The 23,051-nt window shown below is 41.0% G+C and overlaps 3 protein-coding genes across 3 annotated transcripts in view; 2 read left to right on the forward strand and 1 right to left on the reverse strand.

The window, feature by feature from the left end:
- Positions 1-216: 216 nt before the first annotated feature.
- Positions 217-22,979, reverse strand: Stradb (STE20 related adaptor beta). The gene is made up of 12 exons (XM_055617090.1): positions 22,718-22,979; positions 19,869-19,970; positions 17,471-17,551; positions 12,771-12,870; positions 8,012-8,133; positions 6,670-6,778; positions 5,260-5,383; positions 4,043-4,214; positions 3,663-3,767; positions 3,271-3,515; positions 1,836-1,878; positions 217-1,030 (listed from the first exon to the last, which is right to left on the reverse strand). The coding sequence occupies exons 2-12, from the start codon at positions 19,878-19,880 to the stop codon at positions 887-889; spliced, it is 1,257 nt and encodes a 418-aa protein (XP_055473065.1). The 5' UTR covers positions 19,881-19,970; positions 22,718-22,979; the 3' UTR covers positions 217-886.
- Positions 11,929-12,458, forward strand: LOC129684017 (ATP synthase subunit ATP5MJ, mitochondrial-like). The gene has a single exon (XM_055617091.1). It carries the CDS (start codon positions 12,143-12,145, stop codon positions 12,317-12,319), a length of 177 nt encoding a protein of 58 aa, XP_055473066.1. The 5' UTR covers positions 11,929-12,142; the 3' UTR covers positions 12,320-12,458.
- The window catches only part of Trak2 (trafficking kinesin protein 2), a 61,587-nt gene continuing 60,965 nt past the window's right edge, over positions 22,430-23,051 (forward strand). Inside the window, exon 1 of the mRNA XM_055617088.1 lies at positions 22,430-22,497. The gene's annotated coding sequence lies outside the window, so the exon portion shown is untranslated. The remainder of the gene's footprint in view (positions 22,498-23,051) is intronic.

Consider the following 23,051-nt stretch of genomic DNA (forward strand, 5'->3'; position numbering starts at 1 on the left):
CCTGCTAAGGACGCAATATCATGAGCAACTGTGTGGTCGACAGGTTTCCACACTACAGGAACAATCACATAAAAGGCTGGAATGCCACTTGTCAAGATTGCTTGCAATCTACTAGGTTATGTAAATTACATTTTAAAAAAGAGCTTCTCTTAGCAAAAACAAATTAGAACCTGTGTTCTAGCTTTGTTAAGCCACACAAAATAAATAAAAGATAGGTTCAATGTAGTAAATCTTTATTGAGCTCCCACAGGGTGCATGAATTAAGGATCCGTAATTTACACAGGTAGAAAAGTGTTACATTAGCCCCCTCCCTTTTAAAATGCAAACTGCATCTTCTCTTTATAGTTCAAGTTAATTATTTAATGTGAGCAAGGCTCAGTTTGATGTCACCATATATGAAAGGAATACGACAAACATTTTTCCTTCTCCAAATAAAAAGGGCTTTGTGCCAGAATACACCAGCCTGTTCATCTAACAACAGCTGATCAAAAAGGCTGGAGAGTCTGGAAGAGAAGATGTTCCTGAAAGCATTGTGCTCTGAGGAGGGCTCATTCCCCAGAGGACAGCAACATGGAGAAGAAGATTAACTGGCTCAGAAATTACACTGAGATCCAGAAAGTACCAGTCACAGCTTGGAAAGGTGGGGTGGGTGGTAGGAGAGGTGACACTAACCAGCTAGACTGCAACTGTGACACTGCGGTTGTGAAGGTGCTGAGCTAAGCACGGGGTAATCCAGGCCCCACAAACAGAGCGCTTTTACCTCGTCAATTCTCCAGTGCACCAACTGTATTTTCAAGTATAGATCTGGCATTTGTACCGAACAATACAGAAGAGAAGCAGCAAGGAGAAGCTGTCAAGTATGGAGGACATAAAATGATTTCCAACCCTAGAACTGCCAGTCTGGGTCTCTGTCATCAGGAAACTCGCATTCCAGCTCACTCCATGGCGACACTGGCGGCAGTGCCACTGATGGCCTGTTATAAGCAGGCGGCAGCAGTGAGAGTATAGAGTCCTGGCTTTCTTCTTTCATCTGTTAAAAAAGCTTAAAACAGTCATGTGGGCACACAGACTCAACACTTTTTTGTTGTTGTTTTTTTCAAGACAGGGTTTCTCTGTGTCGCCTTGGCTGTCCTGGAACTCACTCTGTAGACCAGGCTGGCCTCGAACTCACAGAGATACGCCTGCCCCTGCCTTCTCAAGTGCTGGGATTACAAGCCTGTACCACAGTGCCCAGTTAGACTCAACACTTTTTATTAGCAATAAATAACTTTTAAAGAAATAAAACTTTAAAATTATTTTTTGGTCTTTTTCCTATAAATGCTTCTAATTCTTATAAATCTTATAATTTTTCATCATAATTATTCTTCCCCATCATTATTTCTAGGTTGGACAGACACCAGTTTTTAAGTTGATAAAAATACAGAGCGTGTTAGAAAATATGCTGCTTTTACTCATCTGGTTTTGAAGAATAAAAATCTTTTAAATATTCCATAATAAGGGCCATCAGATGGCTCAGCAGGCACAGGTGCTGAAGGCATTTGCCCCTATACCTGAAGACCTGAGGCCCACCCCTGGGATCACAATGTAGAGTGAGAGAAGAGAGAAGGCCTCCTGAAAGCTCTTCTCTGACCCTGACACATGCATGAACATACATCCATGTACACACACACACACAGTATAAAATTAAACTACTAAAAATGTGTTCTTGCTTTAATTTTATAGGAAAGTTATTAGTAAAATTCTTGGTAACCTGTGTCCTATGAAATCAACTAACTAAAGGCTTTTGAAAACAATATTTTAAATTATTTAAAACAATGAACAATGGACCAGCTCACCTGCTTGAAGAATACATGGGACAACAAACTGCTTGCTGATGGCCTGAAATTTTTGAAAAAGTTATTAGAAAATAAAGCCTAATATCAGAATGTACATTTTTAGGTATATAATTACATTAGAAATGAGGTTTGGAAGCTGGGCTCAGTGGTGCACGCCTGTAATCCCAGCACTCAGGGAGGCAGAGGCAGGCGGATAGCTATGAGTTTGAATCCAGCACAGCCAAGGCTATACAAAGAAACCCTGTGTTAAAAAAAAAGAAAAAAACAAAATCAAAAACAAAAAAACAATAAAAAAAGAAAAAAAATGAGGTTCAGAACTATAAAAAAATATTTAGAAAAAAGAACATAGATTAGAAGCAATACTTAGCAACAGCCTTGACTGATAGGAAGAAATACTTCTGGAAATACCCTTACATTTAATCCCTACTCAGCTGGACGTTGATGGTACATGCCTTTAATCTCAGCACTTGGTAGCCAGAGGCAGGCAGATCTCTGTGAGTTCCTGGACAGCCTGGTCTACAGAGTGAGTTCCAGGGCAGCCAGGGCTACACAGAGAAACAGCGTCTTGCAAACCATCCCCAAATCACCAAAAAATCATACTTAACTTTTATTGTGCACATACTATTTATAAGGAACAATGGCAGGATGAAAGAACTTTAAAGAAGGTTAGATTCTATATCTTCTTTCTAAAATGCTAATGCTAGCATATCATTATTTATACTACTAGTATATACAGTAAACAATATATAGTATATCTAGCATATACTACATATATAATGGTATATAGTATATATATGTCTATACTATATACTAGGATTATGATTTGCTAGCATTAGCATTATATATAGATATATACTATAGATATATATACATATATAATGGTATATAGTATATATATGTCTATACTATATACTAGGATTATGATTTGCTAGCATTAGCATTATATATAGATATATACTATAGATATATATACCACATATACATACATATACTATATACTTATAGTATATACATATATACTATATATACCTTTAGTATATACCTATATACTAGTATATATAGTATACATGCTATATATATTTTTAATATATATACATATACATACATACATATATATATATATATATTCAGTATAATAGCAGCAAAATCATTTTATATGGCTTAGAAGATTCTAAAGGTGCCTTAACAGACTAAGAATTGATTTGTATGAGGTGGCTTGGCTGGATTCCGTATGACTGAGAAAGGAGCCCAACTCTTCTTATTTTGAACCCGGAGTTCTTCATACTTGCTAATCACTTTGACTTGTTCTTAGCATTGATAGTCTCCAGATTAAGTGTTTGATCAAAAGACGTGAATTTATGAAAAGGGTAATATCACAAAACTGCTCTAAGAAATAAAACACATATGTTTTGTGCTATTTAGAGGTGACCAATACCTTTTCTCAGGATCTTGCTGCAAACACAGCTGCACCAAGCTAAGAAAGGCAGGAGAGAAGGTTTTTGTGGAGGGCGTGTGGAGCCGGTCACTATGGACGGTGTGAGTTCCAGTGGAGACGAGCACACTCTCTCCAATCCCAGAGTCCACTCCTGACTGGGAGTTTCTCAGTCTAGAGTCTGACTGCGGAAGAATGCTGGCATCCAGCGGACTATAGGGAGGACCTTTTAGTTTCTGTAATAGCATCTGGGGGAAAGGAAAAACATTTACAGGTAAAACACTGAGGCAAAAATGAGAGCAAAACTCTAGAGTCTAGAGCAAACATATTCACTGGAAGTTATGTAGACCTAAGAAAGCTATCAACATTAAGTTCAGGGAGTTCAGGAGCATTACCTGAGTCCTATGCATGTCCTGGAAAGGTACCTGCCCACTGGCTAATTCACATGCTGTGATCCCAACACTGTAAATATCTGACTTCACATTATATCCATGCAAGTCCTGAAAACACAATTTGAAGGCCTTAGTACAAATAACCAAGAACGGCATAAAGGCGTCCTCTCGACAGCGGATGGTGAACAATGGAAAGCCCCGGAGCACAGAATCAACATGTCCCCAATAGATGCCTTCACAATTAAAAATTCCTAACACAGTTTTGACAAGAGAAAAGGTCTTGTGGCAGCCATTCACAGAAAAACGGGGACACAACTGTCCTTTAGTCAAACTCAAAGACATTTGAGACGCACAGACAACCCAATGCAATAGCCACACCTGACCTGTCTCAGCAGTTCTGGACTCAGCCACGGCTGCACTGAAGTGCTGAACTGTGGGAAATCAAACACAGCCCTATGCCTCTGTCCGTGCTTAACCAAACTATGCAGATGGGACAGGCCAGAGAGGGTCACCAGGCCATCACCAGAAATGAGGATATGGCTGGCTTTAAAACTCCTAGAATAAAAAGAAACAATCCTAAGTACTAGGAATGTGGCCGATGAAGAGTGAATAAAACCTGGTGAGAACACACTCGTACACTCCCTTGGAGAGTAAACGCCCTTATCAAACAGCCCTGTACAGTTTGCACTGTGCATGACATCTTCAAGGAGTCAGGGAACCCCTCAGGTACTTAATATAGTACCAGAACAGGGGAGAAGTCACAAGGATACATGTTTGGAATTGTTAGAATTCTTTAAGAAATGAGATCAAATTATTAATTTTGCTATTTTAGGATGCACTGAAACATACCATTATTATTTAAGGTTAAATGCAATACAATAGAGGCCTCTGTTGAATAACATCATTTATAAAGATATGTCTGTCATATTAAGGTTCCTCTAACTGTCCTATAAATTATGTAAGAGCCTTAATTTTCCATCTAAAACACTAAATTTGGACACTAACAGAGTAGGACAGCCAATAATCTGGTGAGGCAAAGAAAACAATTTGGATATAGTCAGTTTGGAACCCTCAGTGAGAAAGCTGCTGGAAAACAAGCAGCCCAGCACCAAGTGCTAAGGAGATGAAAACATCAGCAAGTCTACTCAAAGTTTAACTATGGAAACACAAGTTCAGAAGACCACAGGAGAACTGGTATTCAGTGTGGCGCTCTGCATGGCTGAAGACCACTCAGAAAAGAAAAGGACTGTTGTACCTCACACAAGACAGAAACATGATGTAAGCTGGAAAGCAGGTAAAGAAGCTCTACTTTCCTAAAAAGAACAAATCCTAGCTGATACCCTGGCCATGTGAGGCCTCCTGCCTACCCTCCCAGTGAGACATGCACTTTGTAAGTGCAACACCAGCAAGCATACTGTTCACACTTCTAGTGAACAGGCACAATGGCAGGCACCATTGTTATCTACTGGCCCCTTCGATTTTCATTGATAAATTGCTTATTCCTCCTTCTCAACACTTAACTGTTCTTTACTAAAGTCTCCTCCCTGAATGACTTCTTTTAAAATTCTTTCCTTTGTGTAGAATGTAAAAAATCAAATACCTATGGATACAGCCATTCTGGTGCAGGTAGTTCAACCCTCGTACTGCTCCGAAGAGAATGTTTCTTATTAACGTTTCACTCATTCCATCAGGAAAGTAGGTCCTCAGGAGCTGACTTGCTGAACCTGAAAGAAAGCCCTGACATATTCAGATGAACACTTAAAGTGATTTTACTTTTTACTATGCTTTAAACATTCTTTTCAATCATAAGGAGACAAACACATCTGTTACTCGAGTCTGGCCATTTTCCCAAGCAAATTTCCTTCAAGAATCACCATCACCAACACTACCACCACCATCAACCACCACCAGCACCACCAGCACCATCAACATCCTCACCACCATCATCACCACCATAATGTGGTACTGAGGCTTGAACCTAGAACTTCACACATGCTAGGTAATAATACTGCTACTGTGCTATATATCCCCAGCCCTCTTCCATTTTTTAATTTTAAGGTAGGATCTCATTTGAGTTGCTGAGGTTGGCCTTGAACTTATTCTGCAGCTCAAGCAGGTCTTGACTCGTGATCCTCCTGTCACAGCTTCCCAAGCAATTTATAGCTCTATGTGCCACTAGATCTGGCTAGAAATCTTTAATCCTAATCCTTAATTCTCCCTTCCCATTCCCTCTTGCTTTTCTTTGGAGAAAGTTATTTCTTTGGAGAAATAACTCAGGGGCAGAACATTTGCCTACCTGGCTCAAAGCTCCAGATTTCAACCATAGTCATAGTCATACCACACACACACACACACACACACACACACACACACACACACACACACACACACACAGTTTTTTTAGTTACTTTTTAAACCGTAAAAGAATGTTTTTCAGTATTTCTGAATGAATGTCATATTTTAAATTTAGAAGTTATTCACTAGAGCCGTTCTAAAGAGCAAAGCTCTAGAATCCACTCACTTATTTATTCAGCGCACTTATTGAGCAATGTGCTGTGCTCAAAAAAATAAAGCATAAATGATTACCTCCATTAAGAAGCACAGTAAGGGAGCTGGGCACACACACGGACACTTACAATTCAGTGACATCACTTTATAGCACAGTGAAACAGAGGCAAAGGCAGTGCACTTATGTGCACGAATGGTTTTTACTTGCAAAACAATAGTTATTGTCTATTACGAGAGAGAAGGAAGCTGAAGGGGAGCCCAGTGTGTGCCAAGGCATACAACTTTTAGAATTACTGGTGGTTTCATGGATCATCATATCTATTCTAGTCTAAAACTAAAACTAAAACAAACAGAAATATATGAAGCAGAAATATACCATGAAATCTAAAATTGGCCACTAAATTTATAAATTAAAAGTAGTTAATGACAGATCTCACTCGTTTTTACAATGATAGCATCTAGGTTAAACAATCAGTTATTTTTCTTAAAACGATTTTCTTACCGTAGGCCATAAATGGAGAAATAACCCAAAGCCAGCTGCCAACAGTGAAAACTGTCCAATAAGTTGTAATATTGGGGTGTTGGAAAAAGTGAGATAGAATCACTGCTCTCTAGGAGAAATGTACAAGAGAAAAGACATTTAAAAGTCCCCTTTATCTTTCATCATAGCAGTGGCTGTGGTAAATACTCAAGGGAGTACGTGAGCTTTTGCTTCTAAACTTCATACGTGCTCCAGAAAATACATGGCACTGATCTGTGTTTTATAAGGTACTTTTAAAATGTCAGAGACCCTGTCCAGAAGCACATAGTGAAAGAGCGTGACTCAGTCTGCCTCCAAGAAGAATATATTTAAATACTCTTAGTTTTTGTTGCAGCAATGTTTAAAAACATAAAAATGGGGACAGGAGCTGGAGAGATGGCTCAGAGGTTAAGCACTGGCTGTATTTCCTTCCAAAGGTCCTGAGTTCAATTTACAGCAACCACATGGTTCTGAGCCATGGTGGCTCACAACCATCTATAATGAGATCTGGTGCCCTCTTCTGGCATGCAGGCAGTATAGAAATACTGTATAAATAATAAAATATTAAAAAAAAAAAAAAAACGGGGACAGGAGAAATCATTGATAATACCATATCATGGAGAGAACCACTGTAACTATTCTGACATAGTTTTTCCTATTTTTTTTTCTATGCTGTTTATGTCCATCTATCTACCTATCTGCCTACATATCTCCACATTAAGTGTTTTAAAAATATGTTTACATTTATTTATTTATTTATCAGGGAGGTGCATGTACATGACATTGGTGGGAGCCAGATTGGAGGAATCAGTCTTCTCTTTCCATCAAGTGGGCTCCAGGGATCAAACTCAGATCATGAGGTTTGGAATAAGCACCTTCATTTGCTGAGCCATCTCCTCAAACTCATACCAATATTTTAAAATTTGAGACAACACTAAAATAATAAATTCCCTGTTTGTATAAATTATAATATAAACAAAAAATAATTTTATATGCCTGAAATATAATCCTATTAAAATTTATCAATTCTGAGGTTAATTTTGCTTATATGATAGAAAAGCAGCCTCTTTTTTTTTCCTGTTTCTCTGGTTGTCACTAGATTGAGGGTGTTTCCAGTCTACAATGTAGCACTGAAATATGCCATTCACTTGAAGAATTCATATCACAGTATTTACCGGAGTTTGAATATATTTGATTTATCAGCTAATGCATCTCACTTCCATGTATTTTTCCCAGTCTGGTGACTATATGATTTAGTTAAATTTCTAACAGACCCTCCTCAAATAGACATCACAGCCAACACTTCCTTCCTTTCCGTCATTACCTGTAAGGCTTTCAGCCGTTCTTCCGTGCAGTTTTCCAGGTCTGTAATTTTTATAGTCACCAGAGTTCCTGTAGGAGTGTGTCGTGCGAGGTGAACAGAGGTCAGGTTGTCAAACCCTCTTCCTACAACCACATGTAAAACCCATGGTAACAATCAAAGCAGAAACAAAGTCAACACTGTATACATCAGCACAACTTAAAACTCCCTGTCTTTCAAAACCACTAAGAAGATGAAAGACTCCAGCCTCCTCTGTTCCATAGTGACAGCCCAGAGCTCAAACGCTAGATTCTCCAACATCCCCACCCAGGCCATTCCCAGCTACCCAAGAGAAAGGTCATTATCACCAGCCAGGGTGGGTCCACACGCTGCTCAGGAAGGCGGGGCCTTCCAAACCTGGGAGATGCAGCCTGGCTATCAGCAGTTTTCAATGGTACAAAGCCCAAGTCTCAGTCCTCATGTCTCAAATTGTCTATTATGGGAATTTTGCCCACATGCTCTATATATGTGCACCTTGTGTGTGCCTCCGTACCATGGATCCCCTGGAACTGGAATTACAGGCAGTTGTGAGCTGCCATGTGGGTGCTGGGTATTGAACCTGGGTTCTAGCTTTAGGAAAAGCCAGTGCTCTTAGCTGCTGAGCCATCTCTCCAGCCCCTTTTTAAAATAACATTTTTATTAATTTTGAGAAATTCTTATATATATCTTGGTCATATTTAGCCCTCCAACTCTTATGTCCACCCTCAGAAGGAGATTAACCTTTCTTTTCTTTACATCACTCTTAGTTTCCTGTCCACTCAACCTTGAGTTCTCTCCTTGACTTTCTAGTCATCCATCTTAAGGAAATGTCTTTGAAGGAACTAGAAGTTATATAGCTTATCGGACAGATTTTGCATAAAGGGTCATATGCCGTGTGTTCTCAGGTCTCATATTTTCCTTCTACTGCTGTGGACCTGCTCGGCCTCGCTGTCTCAAAGGTGGTCACGTAGCAGGCAATGGAAAGGCGCTCTGTGAACTCATGAAGACACCTCCACCCCCAACACAGACACTCGGAGTGACGGCCACATCATGACGCCTGTTGAACCTGAATGAAGGTTTGTGTGTCAAACAGTAAGTACTCACTATGTTCAGACTCCACTCACTGGCTTTTTTGTTCACTCTTATTTATCGATCCACTTTCTTTTCTCATTATTGAAGTTTTACTAGGGTACTGAAGTTTTGTTGTTTTTTTTTAAATCAGGAGTGTACATTTATTTACCAATATACAAAAAATGCCATGAGGCCTGGCGAGGGACAATGAGGACAGGGCCCTCTCCCCACAGCATTACTTCACTGCACAGCTAGACTGCCTACTGCTGAACAGCCCTGTGTGTCCGCTACAGAGCGCTGGCTTTAGGGGTGTCACAGACTAAAGGCCTCCTTTCTCTCTCAGACTCTGCTGTGCTGAATAGTAAGCAGCCCAAGAATCTATGGACAATTGTCTTTTTTTAAGATTTATTTATTTTTATGTGCATTGAGGCTTGCCTGCATGCATGTCTGTGTGAGGGTGCCAGCAGAGAAACTGTTGACTGAAAATATTAAGAATGTCTGTATCTTCCAATTAAAAAATGAGGTACAGAGCTAAACAGAGAGTTCAACAGAGGAATCTCCAGTGGCTGAGAAGCACTTTAGAGAAATGTTCAATGTCCTTAATCACCAGGGAAATACAAATCAAAACTGCTTTGAGATTCCATCTTCTTCTGTCAGAATGGCTAAGACCAAAAACAAAAACTCAAGTGACAGCACATGCTGGCAAGGATATGGAGCAAGGGGAACCCTCCTCCATTGCTGGTGGGAGGGCAACTTTGTATAACCACTTTGGAAATCAATCTGGAACTTTCTCAGAAAATTGGGAATAGATCTAGCTCAAGAACCATCTTGGGGGTTGGGGATTTAGCTTAGCAGTAGAGCACTTGCTTAGCAAGTGCAAGGCCCTGGGTTTAGTCCTCAGCTCTGGAAAAAAAAAAAAAAAAAGACCCATCTATACCACTCTTGGGCATATACCCAAAAGATGTTCTACCATACCACAAGGACACTTGCTCAACTATATTCATAGCAGGTTTATTCATAATAGCCAGAAACTGGAAAGAACCTAGATGTCCCTCAACCAAAGAATGAACACTACTCAGCTGTTAACAACAATGGCATCATACAATTTGCAGACAAATGGATGGAACTAGAAAACATCATCCCAACTGAGGTAACCAGAGCCAGAGAGACATGCATGTACTCACTTAGAAGTGGATAACCATAAGTAAAAGATAACCACGCTACAATCCACAGACCCAAAGAAGCCAAGGAGGGCCCAAGGAAGGGTGCTGGAATCTCACGCAGAAGGGGAAATAAAACAGTCAGCTGAAGTGGATGGAGGGATGAAAGGGGATGGGAGAACGAGGTGGGGAGGGAAGGGGGGACAGGAAAGGAATGTAAATTGGTGGTGGTGGAGCCATCTCTGGAACAGGGGAGGCTCCTGGGAGTCTTGGGTATGACCCTAGCTGTGATTCCTAGCAGTAGGGGATATGGAGCCTGAAATCACCACCTCCTATAGCCAGGTAGGACTTCCAGTGGGGGAAGAGGGACACCAACACACCCATAAAAACCTTCAATCCAAAAAGTCTTGCCTACAGATAGTGCAGGGATAAAGATGGAGCAGAGATGCGGGAATGACCAACCAATGACTGGCCCAACTTGAGATCCACCCCATGAGAAAGAGCCAACCCCTGCCACTATTTGCTATGCTGGCAGACAAGAGCCTAGCATAACTGTCTTCTGAAAGGCTTTATCCAACAGCTGACGGAAACATGCAGAGACCCACAGCCAAACAATAGGTCAAGCTTAGGGAGTTTTGTGGTAGAGTGGGAGGCAAGTTTGAGGAAGCCAGAGGGGATAAGGACACCACAAGAAGACCTACAGAGTAAATTTACCTGGGCTTATAGGGGCTCACAGAGACTGAACCACCAACCAAAGAGCTTTCATGGGCTGGACCCAGGCCCCTACACATATGTAGCAGATGTACAGCATGGTCAACACGTGGGACCCTTCACAAAGGGAATAGGGGTCCTCTCTGACTCTCATGTCTCCCTTTGGATCCCTTCCTCCTAACTGGGCTGCCTTGCCTATATCTATAAGATGGTCTTATATGTCTGTATCTGATAAGATTTCTACTCAGAACATAAAAAGAACTTTTAAAATTCTGTAAGAGCAAGCAATTCATAGGGGGTGGGTATTTGAGTTACTTTCATAGAGGATGGGTTTTTTACTTACTTTCAATTTCTGGCACTGTAAATAAAAATTTCCTAACTATTCCTACACAGGTCATTAAGAAGATATATCTCCCTTTCTTTCTGGCACATACCTACACGTGAGATTGCCAGGTTCTATGGTAAATACAGGTTTAAATTTATGAGCTGCCAAACTGCTAAGATGGCTGAGCTATTTCTGTAGTCTTAAAAAGAATACATGAGAGCTGTAGATGCTTGGCTCATTCACTCCCCAGAGCCTATAAATGGCATCAGTCGATAAATTAATTAATCCCTCCATGAAGTCTGAGCCCTCATGTTCAAAAGCTCCACCTTTGATTACCAAGAACCACACCTTCTTCAACAGAATTTTCTCAGCAGGGTCTGATGTCTGCGGCAGAATATCCGAGAATGTGGCAATGCATTGCCAAGCCTTTTCTTCTGGCTAACAATTCTGTGCATTAGTAATATTGTTCAAAACTTCCTAAAACAGCCAGAATTGTTCTCTGTGGTTTGTATTTAAGAAACAATGACAAAAAGTCCCAACTCCCCTTAAGAAGATAGCCCTTTTTGCCATTATTTTTGACTCCCAAAGCTGTTCATTTGGTGCTCTATCTTATCTACTCTGCTACTGAGCAATGAACTAAAATTAGTTAATTGGTTTCCATCCCCTACACTAGGGAATAAATCTTTATACTAGAAGGCGTGTGCACATTATTAATCAGATTCAAAGCTTGGGATAGATATCTCTAACAGGTTCCTTCAACGCCCTCTACTGCACGTGTCGTGCGTGCTCTGTGACCTTTCCCCACCTGTTGTGGAATCTGGTGTGGCCTGTGGCCTTGTTCCTGCTGAGATGCTTCAAAGCCTTAATAAGAATGTCTGGGTTCCCATGAAACCCTACTATAGCCAGGTTTACCAGAAAATTTGGATAGGAATGGGGTTAACGACTTTCATCTTTTATAAAATCAGGAGAGCTGATAAAAGAAATAAAGCATTGAGAGGCTCCAGTTCTGCACTTGCCCATCATTAGCTGCTCCCTGAGTGGACTCAAGATCAATCACGTAGACTAAGATTAAGCAAGCGCTGTTAGATAGAAACACGGAACATCACTATACACTTGTCTAAGTACCGTTCACAATGTGGCATTAATAAATCTTTGTGAGAAGCATAAAAAAAAAAAAAAGAAAAAAAAGAAGAAACTTCCTACAAAATGATACAAATAAGTACTTAAATTATCTAATGTTCTTTTTATTTTCTAAATGTACTTCAGTGGAAAAGTAATACTAGACAGAAACCTTAAAACATGAGTGATTATTTTTAGACAGACATGGAATGTATAGATTCATCTAACAGACCCAATTAAAATCCAGCTTTGTGTTGTAGGTGACAGCAAAGAGAGGCATGCCAGCAAACTAATCTTTGTGCTGTCAGCTTCGTTTACAGTTACGGAGCGGCAACGATGTGCAGCCCAGGACCATTACCTATTTCCACTTGCAGTTCATAGTGAGAGACACTAGTGGAACAGATCGCTTCACTGGCTCTGGCAGATGGAGGTGACCAGGAAATGGCTGGCTCATCAACCTGCATTTTTTTTTTACAAGATAAAAATAAAATAGAATAACCATCATTAGTATCCCACAGCAATATGAGGTCTCGTAAGATGTTGGACTCAGAGTCAAGTTCACACATAAATTTAGCAGCATTTTTTTTTTACAAGAAAATAGAATAAACATCATTAGTATCCCAAAAGAAAACATTAATAGTTATCAGGAAGGTGCTGGAAGGTGGCTGAAGAAACTCTTAAAAAATATATATATATATATATATATAATTTATATAGTATTCTGCCTGCACAACAAAAGAGGGCAGTAGATCTCATTCTAGATGGTTGTGAGCCACCATTGAACTCAGGACCTTTGGAAGAACAGACAGTGCTTTCACTGAGCCATCTCTCCAGCCCCTGAAGAAACTATCTTAAGATCCAGAAGGAATTTACCACTTGCCAACTGATGTCAAAGAGATTTCAGCCTAAAGAGGGAAAGGCAGGAAAGTCATATTTACAAAGAGCAAGAAGCATTTTCCATCTCAGTTTCCAGCAAAACTTGTAGAAGGTGCTAAGAGTAGATGCTAATTGCAAAGTGTGTTTGAGGGAGGAACTGCAAGGATGTGTGAGGGATATTCCAGGCTTTGCTCTTGCGCTGAGTCTGAGGTGTATGCTCTGTGTTAACAGTCAAGAACAAACTCCACACCACAGTCTACTAAAATAGATGAAGACTTTCCTATGATGAAAGGAAGTAAGAGAGAGGTCAAAAGAAAAATAAAGCTAAGGAGATGGGAGCTGAGGGTTACAGGCCTCCCAACTGAAGGTGCCCGTGGCAATATGAGGTCTCATAAGGTCAGAGTCAAGTTTGCAGCTAAATTTAGCAGCAGTGCAATATCACACATGGAGCAGAAAGAGGAAGCCCAACTCCATGGCATAATATGATATCCTTGAGGCTCTCCTAAAGGACAGCAGGACCCCGAAGGACACTTAGAATCTTTACAGCAGGTGGCAAGAATCTTGGGCCTCTCTCTAATGAGGCGAGAAGGAAGGGGGAAAACAGCATTACTATGTGTCAGAAATTGTGCTAATTCCTTTATATATCCATCTATTTAATCAGGAGAAATAGGTAGAGTTTGAAGCTAATAGATGGAGTTATACAGATCATGGCAAGTATGTTTCCTAAACTTGAGAGCAGACTGCTAACACTTTTTTTCTGGTTAAGCAGAGATAAAGGTGGGTGATATCTAAGAAGAACCAAAGAGTGAGAGAGAAATTATACAAGTGAAAATAAGCCCCATTTGGGGTGGATGACAGTGTAAGTCAATTTGGTTTCTCTGGAACAGATGTAAAGAAAACATACACTAAAAAGAAGCATGTGTAACAATGTCCTAAAATTTTAAGGTGACAGCAATCTGTAAGTCTGTTAGAAATCCTGGAGACATAAAGCACCAAGGTTTACTTTTATAACTTAAAAAATGGCATGGGGAGGAGAGACGGCCCAGTGGTTAAGAGCATTTGCTGCTCTTCTACAGGTCCCAGGTTCAACTCCTAGCACCCACACAGCTGCTCGCTAGAACTGGGTTACATCTGTAACTCTAGTTCTAGGGGTTCTAATGCTCTTTTCTAGCCTCAGCAGGCACTTCATGCATGTGGTACACATACATACATGAAGGCTAAACACCCATACACATAGAATAAGGCAAATTTTTTGAAAGGGAAGTGACATAATGTTACTGCATGATGGGCTGAATCAGCTCACCAGCCTGCCTCTAACTCCCTCCATCTACGGATTGCATAGTCTTCTTAAAACAAGAGGAAGCATACATGTACAGGCAAATAAATATTCAAAGGCGGAGGGTCTTTTTGTTTGTTGTTTCTGAGACAGGGTCTACCTCCACAGCCCAAACTAACCTTGAACATGCTCTCCTCATGTTCCAGTCTCTGTTGCTATGATCACACACTGAACCACCAACCCTCATCCAAGAGCAACCGTTTTTACCAGTCATCCAGTCCTTCTTCCTTTAGTTTTGATTTTCCTTCCTTTCTTCCTTCTTTTTCTTTCTTTCTTTTTTTTTTTTTAAAGGAAATGCCTCACTCCATAGCCTAGACAGGCTTGAATCTGTGGCAATTCTCCTGTCTCAGTCTTTCATATTAGGAGTACAGACATGAACTACCATTATCTGGGAAGAGACGCAATTTTCAAAAAGTAGAATACTACAAAGCAGCAAGTTTGATGCTTCTGCACAGAAGAAACTGAGATCAAATGAGCAGAAGAAATATGAGCCATGAAGAAAATCTCATGGCAATTGTAAGAAGACAACATGGGTTTACAGAGACTGCTCATCTCAAACTAGCCTCACTTCTAAAGATTTTAAAAAGCAGAATTATGGTAGGCTCCTTGTCCTCCTTTCATTTCTGTTGCTGTGATAAAATACCCCGACAAAAGCAAACTTGGAAAGAAACAGTTTACCTTGGCTTATAGTTCCAAAAAAACAGAGTCCACTACAGAAGCAAAAGCAGAAATGCAGAAGCACAAGGCCAGCTTACAACCGCATCAGAGGTCAAAGAGCAAGGGAGAGCAGGAAGGAGGACCAGGCCACAAAATCTCAACGCTCACCCCAGCGATGTAGCTTCTCCACCAAGGCTCACCTCGTAAAGGTTCCATATCCCTCCCAAACCATAACACCAGTCGAGGACCAAGTGTTCAAATGAGCTCACGGAGATATTTCAAATTCAAACCACAGCCATCTTTAACCCAGGCAGTTGTTTAATGACTTCCTGAAGATGCAAAAGGCCTAATTTAGGAAGGAAAATCTGCTGGATCTTTCTAACAAGACTTCATAGAAGGCTGTCCACTGGTTTGAGTTTTAAACCATGTACTGAGGTCTGTTGCTTAGCTATCTGAGTCAGAACCTGGATTCAGACAGCAAACCCAGGGAATGTTCTTAATAGCCACATTGTTTACACTAATTGTCTTTAATGTCACCAGTCTTCAGTGAAGTGTCATGGGGAACAAAAATCATAATTAGAAATTGTATAGTTTCTAATGGGAGACTAATGTCAGATGTCAAAGTACTTAAATTTGTATCATTTTAACCTAACATTTAATCCAGTGTACAGTATCCAGCCTGACAAAAAGCTACAAGTCACCAACAGGAGGCAACTGATAGTGTCTTCAGCAGGCCTGGGGAGGGCTCAAGAAGCCTTTTCTAAGCACTATTTACCAGTGTTCAGCAGGGCTCAATTTCCTTCACAGATCTTCTCCAGTCTGCTTTTCTACACAAGATGTCAAATCATACCTCTGCTTCCTTCACTTAAGATTTTTGTCTAACTTACAATACAAAAGAGCTTCAACTCAGAGGTTACAAGAATACCAGCAAGGAAATTCCAGAGTTTCAGGTCTCAGTAACAGCACAGAGACAAGTCATGTGACTGAGTTCCCTCAGCCTGAAGGGCAGTAAGGGTTGGAGACCATCTCCTATTATACAAAAAGGCAAGTAACTTAAAGATAGAATTTTGGTGAATAAAAATGGTAATAGTTAAAGCAGGCCTGAGATAAATTATAAGCAGAAATAACTGGAATTACCTTATGTAGTAACAAATTTTTCAAAGCAGGTTTCATTGTATAGTAAAAATTGTAGTATAAATCCCGATTTAGAGGAGTAAAGATTTCAGAGACATATTACCAAGTATGTCCCTTTAAATATCACCTAATATGTCAGACACTGCTTAGGAGAATCAATGATATGTAAGACAAGGATGCCCCTTCCATGAGAATCACACTATGGTTGAAGACACACAGACCTCACAGTGCAGTAACAACTGTTTCACGAGAAGGTCCTAGGTGACAACACAATGAAGTAAAAAAGACCCAAGAGGGAAGAGTTATAGATACACAATCTGAATTCATTCTTTATGGATGAGGAGAAATTTCAGGGGAGGGCAGAAACAAGAGTATTTCAAGCAGTGAGAAGAGAATATACCAGTAAGAAAGGAGACTCAAAAACTGGTCGCATACCATACCATTGGGAGTCAAGCTGGGAGATTTGGACTTTACCCATTGGCTTCAAAGCAGCAGCAGCAAGCATCTTGGAACAGTACTGAAGGCTAGTGTGACTATTGTGGGAGAGGCTGCAAGTGTGAACACACTACAGGCAAAGACTATGCCCAACAGGCCAGGTTGGAGATGAGACTGAGTAGTGGGCTCCTGCTCCTGAAGGGAGGTGTGCAGGCAGCACGAGGAGAACTCTGATGTTTCTAGTATGCATGACTCGAGTTAGCCAAATTGAGAAGTACAGGGGCTGGTAAGATTTGGAAACAGATTAAAGTTTCAGTCAAATCAGTAGAAATGCCCTGGCAAATCTAATCTGATGTAGTAGTCCATTAATAATGCCAGGGCCCAGGGAAGAGTAAGTCTGTTCTGCTGAGAACAGCCAAGGCAGCTCCAGGACAGCATGAAACCTCAGTCCCTGGAACCATAGGAATGGATGGCACTACTCAGGGAGAGGAGGTTAAGAGGTCAGTCATAGACACTTAGAGACCAGCAGGAAGAAGAAAGAGTGAGAACAGAGCTATGAGGATGAACAATATTACAGAAGGCAAAGGACAAGCATTAGCCATGCTCAACCATTTTCTTACCAAGTACTGATGGATACTGGTTTCTGACTGTTTTTCGGGTCTGAGTGATTCAACTCGTGTTCGTGAAGCACAGAAACAATCCTGGAAGTCAGAAATACATTAGATAAGTGAAAAGTGTGATACACACGCAGTGCTAGCCTGTGTGTAAAGAGCTGGCGTCAGAGCTGGGAGAGAGAGCCAGCCCAGACGGAGTCCTCACGGGGATGGGACAGAGAAGTAGCCAGGTGCACAGAAGACTATCATCACTCTGCTACCGTTGTGTTCAGTGCCATCTCTGCTCTTAGCATCACTTTTCTTGAGGTTATCAATCTATTTTAACTGTTGTTCTTAACTTCTAAGTCTTTTAGCACCACAGAAATTTGCCAAATTCCTAAATATTTGGCTAAAAATTATCTCCTATTAAGCTGAAAATTATTCTGCTGTAGTCAATATATATATATATATTTATTTATTTTATTTATTTTTTTTTTCCTGAGACAGAGTTTCTCTGTGTAGCCTTGGCTGTCCTAGACTCTAGGCTGGCCTTGAACTCACAGAGATCCGCCTGCCTCTGCCTCCCTGAGTACTGGGATTACAGGCGTGAGCCACCACTCCTGGCTTGTATGCAATATTAAACATTTTTTTCCCATATTGTTTTCCTAAATATAGGAATCATGTTTTCCTACTTTAAATAATGTATTTCACTATGAGCACAATGACTATATTTGTAACCAATTTTGCTTCTGAAGGTGACAAACATGTCCAACTCAAAGCAAATTAAGAGACTTGCTTCTATTACCAAAATTTACATTTTCCTGAGTATCAATTCATAGTTTTACTATCAGGTATTGCCTATAATGAAATGTAGTATCTATATGTTATCTATCCCATCAGTAATTAATGGAGTGATACTGATCTATTTAGAAAGAAAAAAGTCAGAAGAAAAGTATAAGCACATTATAGGAGAGACTTTTTTCTTCTTCTTTCTTTCTTTTTTTTTTTTTTTTTTTTTGTTTTATGTTTTTTCAAGATGGAGTTTCTCTGTGTAGTCTTGGCAGTCCTGGACTTACTTTGTAGACCAGGCTAGTCTCGAACTCACAATGATCCACCTGCCTCTGCCACCCAAGTGCTGGGATTACAAGCATGTGCCACCATGCCTGGCTTATGAGAGACTTTTGTGATAAATGATTTTCAAGTGTCTCATCAACACATATGTCAGCACTGAAACACAGTATCACGTGAGCCTCAAAGTCCACCCATGTCTGCTAACACTTTATTGTCAGTTACTTAAAAGTACTCCCATTTATTTCTTCTAGAACACACAGATATGTCTCAAGCTGGTGTTTTCCAGCTAGGCCAATCTAGTAATCATTTTACATGGACTCCAGCACTCTGAATCTCAGAATCCTCATCACTCAGGTGAAGGGACTAGTGAAAAGGGCATTACACATCTTTTCTCACTTGCAACACCATGTAAACCTGTCAATCTTAAAATTTCTTGAGGACAGGGATCAACAAACTATGGTCCAGTACACAGTCAGAGTTTTAATTGTTTTCTTTATAATTTCCACACTGCTGATGGCTGCTTTTGAGCTACGAGGGCAGAAAAGCAACAGCATGTTCTTATCTTCTGTAATATCTTCCTATATTGCAGAGAGGATTCGCTGACCCCACTTTGAAGAAGGAAGCATTTCAATGTATTTTCCAGATGCACACATTTACAGCAAATGTGTTATATATTTTCCATAGAAAGCAACAACAGCCTCCTAACTCTATAGTTCTACCTCCCAGCCTGGGTGGCTGCTACAGCAGAATGGCAGGATGAATCCAAACATTGGCTCTAATTTTTGGCAATCATGAGCAAACTTAAATGAGGGCGCTGCTGCCTGCCCTGCTGAGCTCACATAATTTTAGAGAGCAGGATCACTGTCCTGATGTTAACCTTTCCAATACTATAGTGAGTATAACCAAAAGTCCTCAAGCTACTTACTCTAAAGCAGATGTTATGTATCTAATATACAAATATGTCCCATTGTAGCTTACATAATGCAAGCATTCAAAAAAAAGTCTTTTCAGATTAAGTCAAAGGTTTCTTTTTAAACACTATCTTACCTGCCTTGGAAAACACATTAGAATTTATACAAAGAATTTTTGAAGTTTTAAAAGAAAATCCATAACTAACTAATTGGGACTGGAATCTAAGAAAATATACATATGAAAAAATGGGTTTGGAACTAAGAATAGGAATAATGGGTATATTTGAAAAGAAAGTGCAGGAGAAACTCATTTTGAGAAAGACAAAATTCATTGAGAGTTTATATCATCCTCAAGACCACATGTCATTTAGGTCAAAACATCTGAATGTCTTTTTGTTCCAGATCTGATTACTCTGATGGCATACAATTGTAACAAGACTTACCAAAAGAGACATTGAATCGCTTTAGTTCACAGAAAGTGACCAAATTCCATCTATTTTCAAAGATTTTTGCTTTATCTTCCCTTCCAGGTGCAGATATATCCACTAAAAAAAAAAAAAAAAAAGCAAAATTACTTAGATTTACATAAACTCCTCGAAGAACTAGATGTCATAGCTGACCAGATATTTAGGCTGCGGCTCATTGACACAAAGACCAGTGACATCCCTGAGTGGCTTTAAAAACACTGTTCTGACGTGGCAGGAAGCTAGAGAGTTTCCACATCCAAAGTCTCTTTCTCTCCTTTTCTGCCCTGAACAAGCATGAAGGGATACAGACAAGTGATTGTGGACCCTCTTTATGTAAGGAGTGTGCCACTTGCAAATAAATTCTAATAATCTCTAATGACTGCATTACAAGTAAACTCGGGGGATCTTCAAAGACATCTGACTAACCACCTCCTAACTCGTCAGGTCCAGGATTCACAAATCTGAAACATCATTTATAATGGGCTAAAACAAATAAATGCTTGTTGCCATGTGTTTAGAAAAGAGACTTCCTGGTTTTCATGTAAAATGATGTTTTCACAAGTTGAATCTTTTACTTTATGATCTTTAGTTCTCAACTATATCCAACTTGGAACGTGTTGACAGACACAAATTATATGTATTATTCTGCAAACAACTCCTGTCCATTTTCATTCACAGGCTCAGCACTCCAGCAGGGTAACTTCTTGAGATTCAAGGAGCTACAAAAATCACCACCCAGATCTTGTGTGTCTCATCCAGTGGTGAGGACAACACTGTTAGTGATGGCCATTCCCTTCTAAACACCATTTCTTGAAACTGGGTTTCATTGCTTCATTTTAGTCAAAGTCCATATTTGACCAAGGCTTCTACAAATAGTTAAACAATAGGAGAAAAAGAAGATTTTATAGACCATAGATTTTATAAAGTACTATCCAATTTTATTGCTGAGGGCAGAAGTGGATGTTTGCAGGGCAAAGGTAGAGGAAGGGAAAGAAGGGCCAGAAAGCTTATTATTTTGTCACCTGAAAAGCATTGCTGTCAACTTAAGGCATGGGGGCAGGGGCTGGGTATGGGGTAAGGAAAGCTATGCCTTGCTGCCTACCCTCCAAGAGGACTGAAACCAAATGAATGTATACAACACTTTATATACACTCTATGTGTGTAAAAGACAAATGTAGCCGGGCGGTGGTGGCACACATCTTTAATCCTGGAACTCAGAAGGCAGAGTTGAAGGCCAGCCTGGTCTACAGAGCTAGTTCTAGGACAGCCAGGGCTACACAAAGAAACTCTGTCTCAAAACAAAAACAAACAGACAAAAAACCCAAAAGACAAGTGCAACACGTTAAGACACACTATTGAGGCTCATACGGAAAGCAAGCTGGCAATATCTGAATAACAGTGAAAATATTTATAGCTTGTGACCCAGGAGAAGCCAAGGAGATATCAAATACCAAAAGAAACCACACACAGAAAGTTTGTATTCACACACTCAATGAATAGCCAGTATGGGAAAGGCACTGCAGACTAGTACCAACACCCGGCTCTGACCTGCTGCCGACCACCTGCAGCAGAAAGCTCTTGTGACTGACTTAATTTTTGTGGTTGTCATGATTCTGCACCTGCTTTTCACTTAGTATCAGCAAGTGGTTATTGAGTCTGTTGCTTTAAACAACACAATGATTTGAAAAAAAAAAAAAATTCAGGTCACAATCTTCTAGAACTGTTACTACCCAAAGGATTGCTCCTTTCTGTGGGGTGGTTCAATCTCGGGAGTTTTGCCTTGGATAGACCACACTGTTAACAGATAAGTTTTCAAGACATTTTGAGGTCAAGGCCGCAGCTGTACCTGGCAAAGGAGTGGAGTGAAAGATTTGCTGTTAGTTTTTGCTATCACGCTATGATTAGAAATCCTTAAAAGAAAAAAAAAAAAAAAAAAGCATGCCTTTAATTTCAGCATTCAGGAGGCAGAGATAGAAAGAAGCAGGCTATCAACACAGTGAGACCCTGTCTTTAAAATGTGTATATATGTGATATGAATATATATTTAAGGAGCCTGTATTCCCAAGCCTATTGGTCAGTACTTCAGTGTAGCTCCTTCAGTTGTTCCTAAAAAGCTAATTACAAGAAAGCTTCATAAATAATCTAATTTGTTCCATAATATCGAAGTCATACCTGAAGTTTTTCATTTGAAAAATTAACGCTTTAAAGGGACACCAAAGGGGCTATGTATTTACAGAATCTACCAATTCCCTTTGTCGGTCATCAAAATTACCATAATTCTCAAGGTGATCTTGAAATCTCCTAAAACCCTAACAAAGATCATAGCAAGGCACACAGCTCAGTAGCATTTACCGAACTTAGTATCATGACTCACAGTTTCAACAAATATTTACGGAGCTCCAAGCACTGTGCTAGGTGGGTGCTGTCACAAACCGCGATCAAGTCTGGAGGAAAGGTATTTGACACACAAACCCAGGAGGGGAAAACAAACGTAAACACCGAAGGCAAAAGGGCGCCTGGACACTGAATTTTGGGACAAGGTCCCTTCGAAGTCTCCGAGCAGACAGGGTTTGGGAAGCCGCCAAGGCCTGCGTGTGCCACAAAGGTGAGAGCCCGGGGGGGGGGGGGGGGGCGGGGGGCCCTGCACCTGGCAGCGCCGCTGGACACTCGGCCGCGGGGCGCCTGGCACGCGGGGCGCGGGCTCCCGCAGACGCCGGCCGGCCGAGCTCGGCCCCACAGCCTTCCGCCGTGCCCCACCGAGCTACGCTCCCTAACGACCCCCGCGTCCCCGCACCGTGCCCTGCCCGCCCGCCTCCCTGCATTACCCCGGCGGCGACCCAGGCCGGCGACTCTCCGGACGGCGGGCGCTGGGGGAGGCGACACGCGCGAGCCTCCGGACCTGCCTCGCGGAGCAGCGGGGCGAGCACACCAGGCCCGCTTCCAGCGCGGGCCTCGGGGCACAGAAGTGCAGCACGGCCGCGACGAGGCTCGTCGGCCTGGACCTCTAGCCCTAGCCCCGGGCGGCCGAGGGGACGGGATCCGCCCCACCCTGGCGGGGTCGGGGCCGCCGCTCCGCCCCACCTCGCCTCCAGCCTCCAGCTGGGCAGTGAGGAGGCGGGGTCCTAGAACTGTAGGCGGAACGGAAAGGAAACTACAGTT

This window comes from Psammomys obesus, unplaced genomic scaffold, assembly GCF_907164565.1.
Source record: "Psammomys obesus unplaced genomic scaffold, mPsaObe1.curated_primary_1811, whole genome shotgun sequence".
Lineage (NCBI taxonomy): Eukaryota > Metazoa > Chordata > Mammalia > Rodentia > Muridae > Psammomys > Psammomys obesus.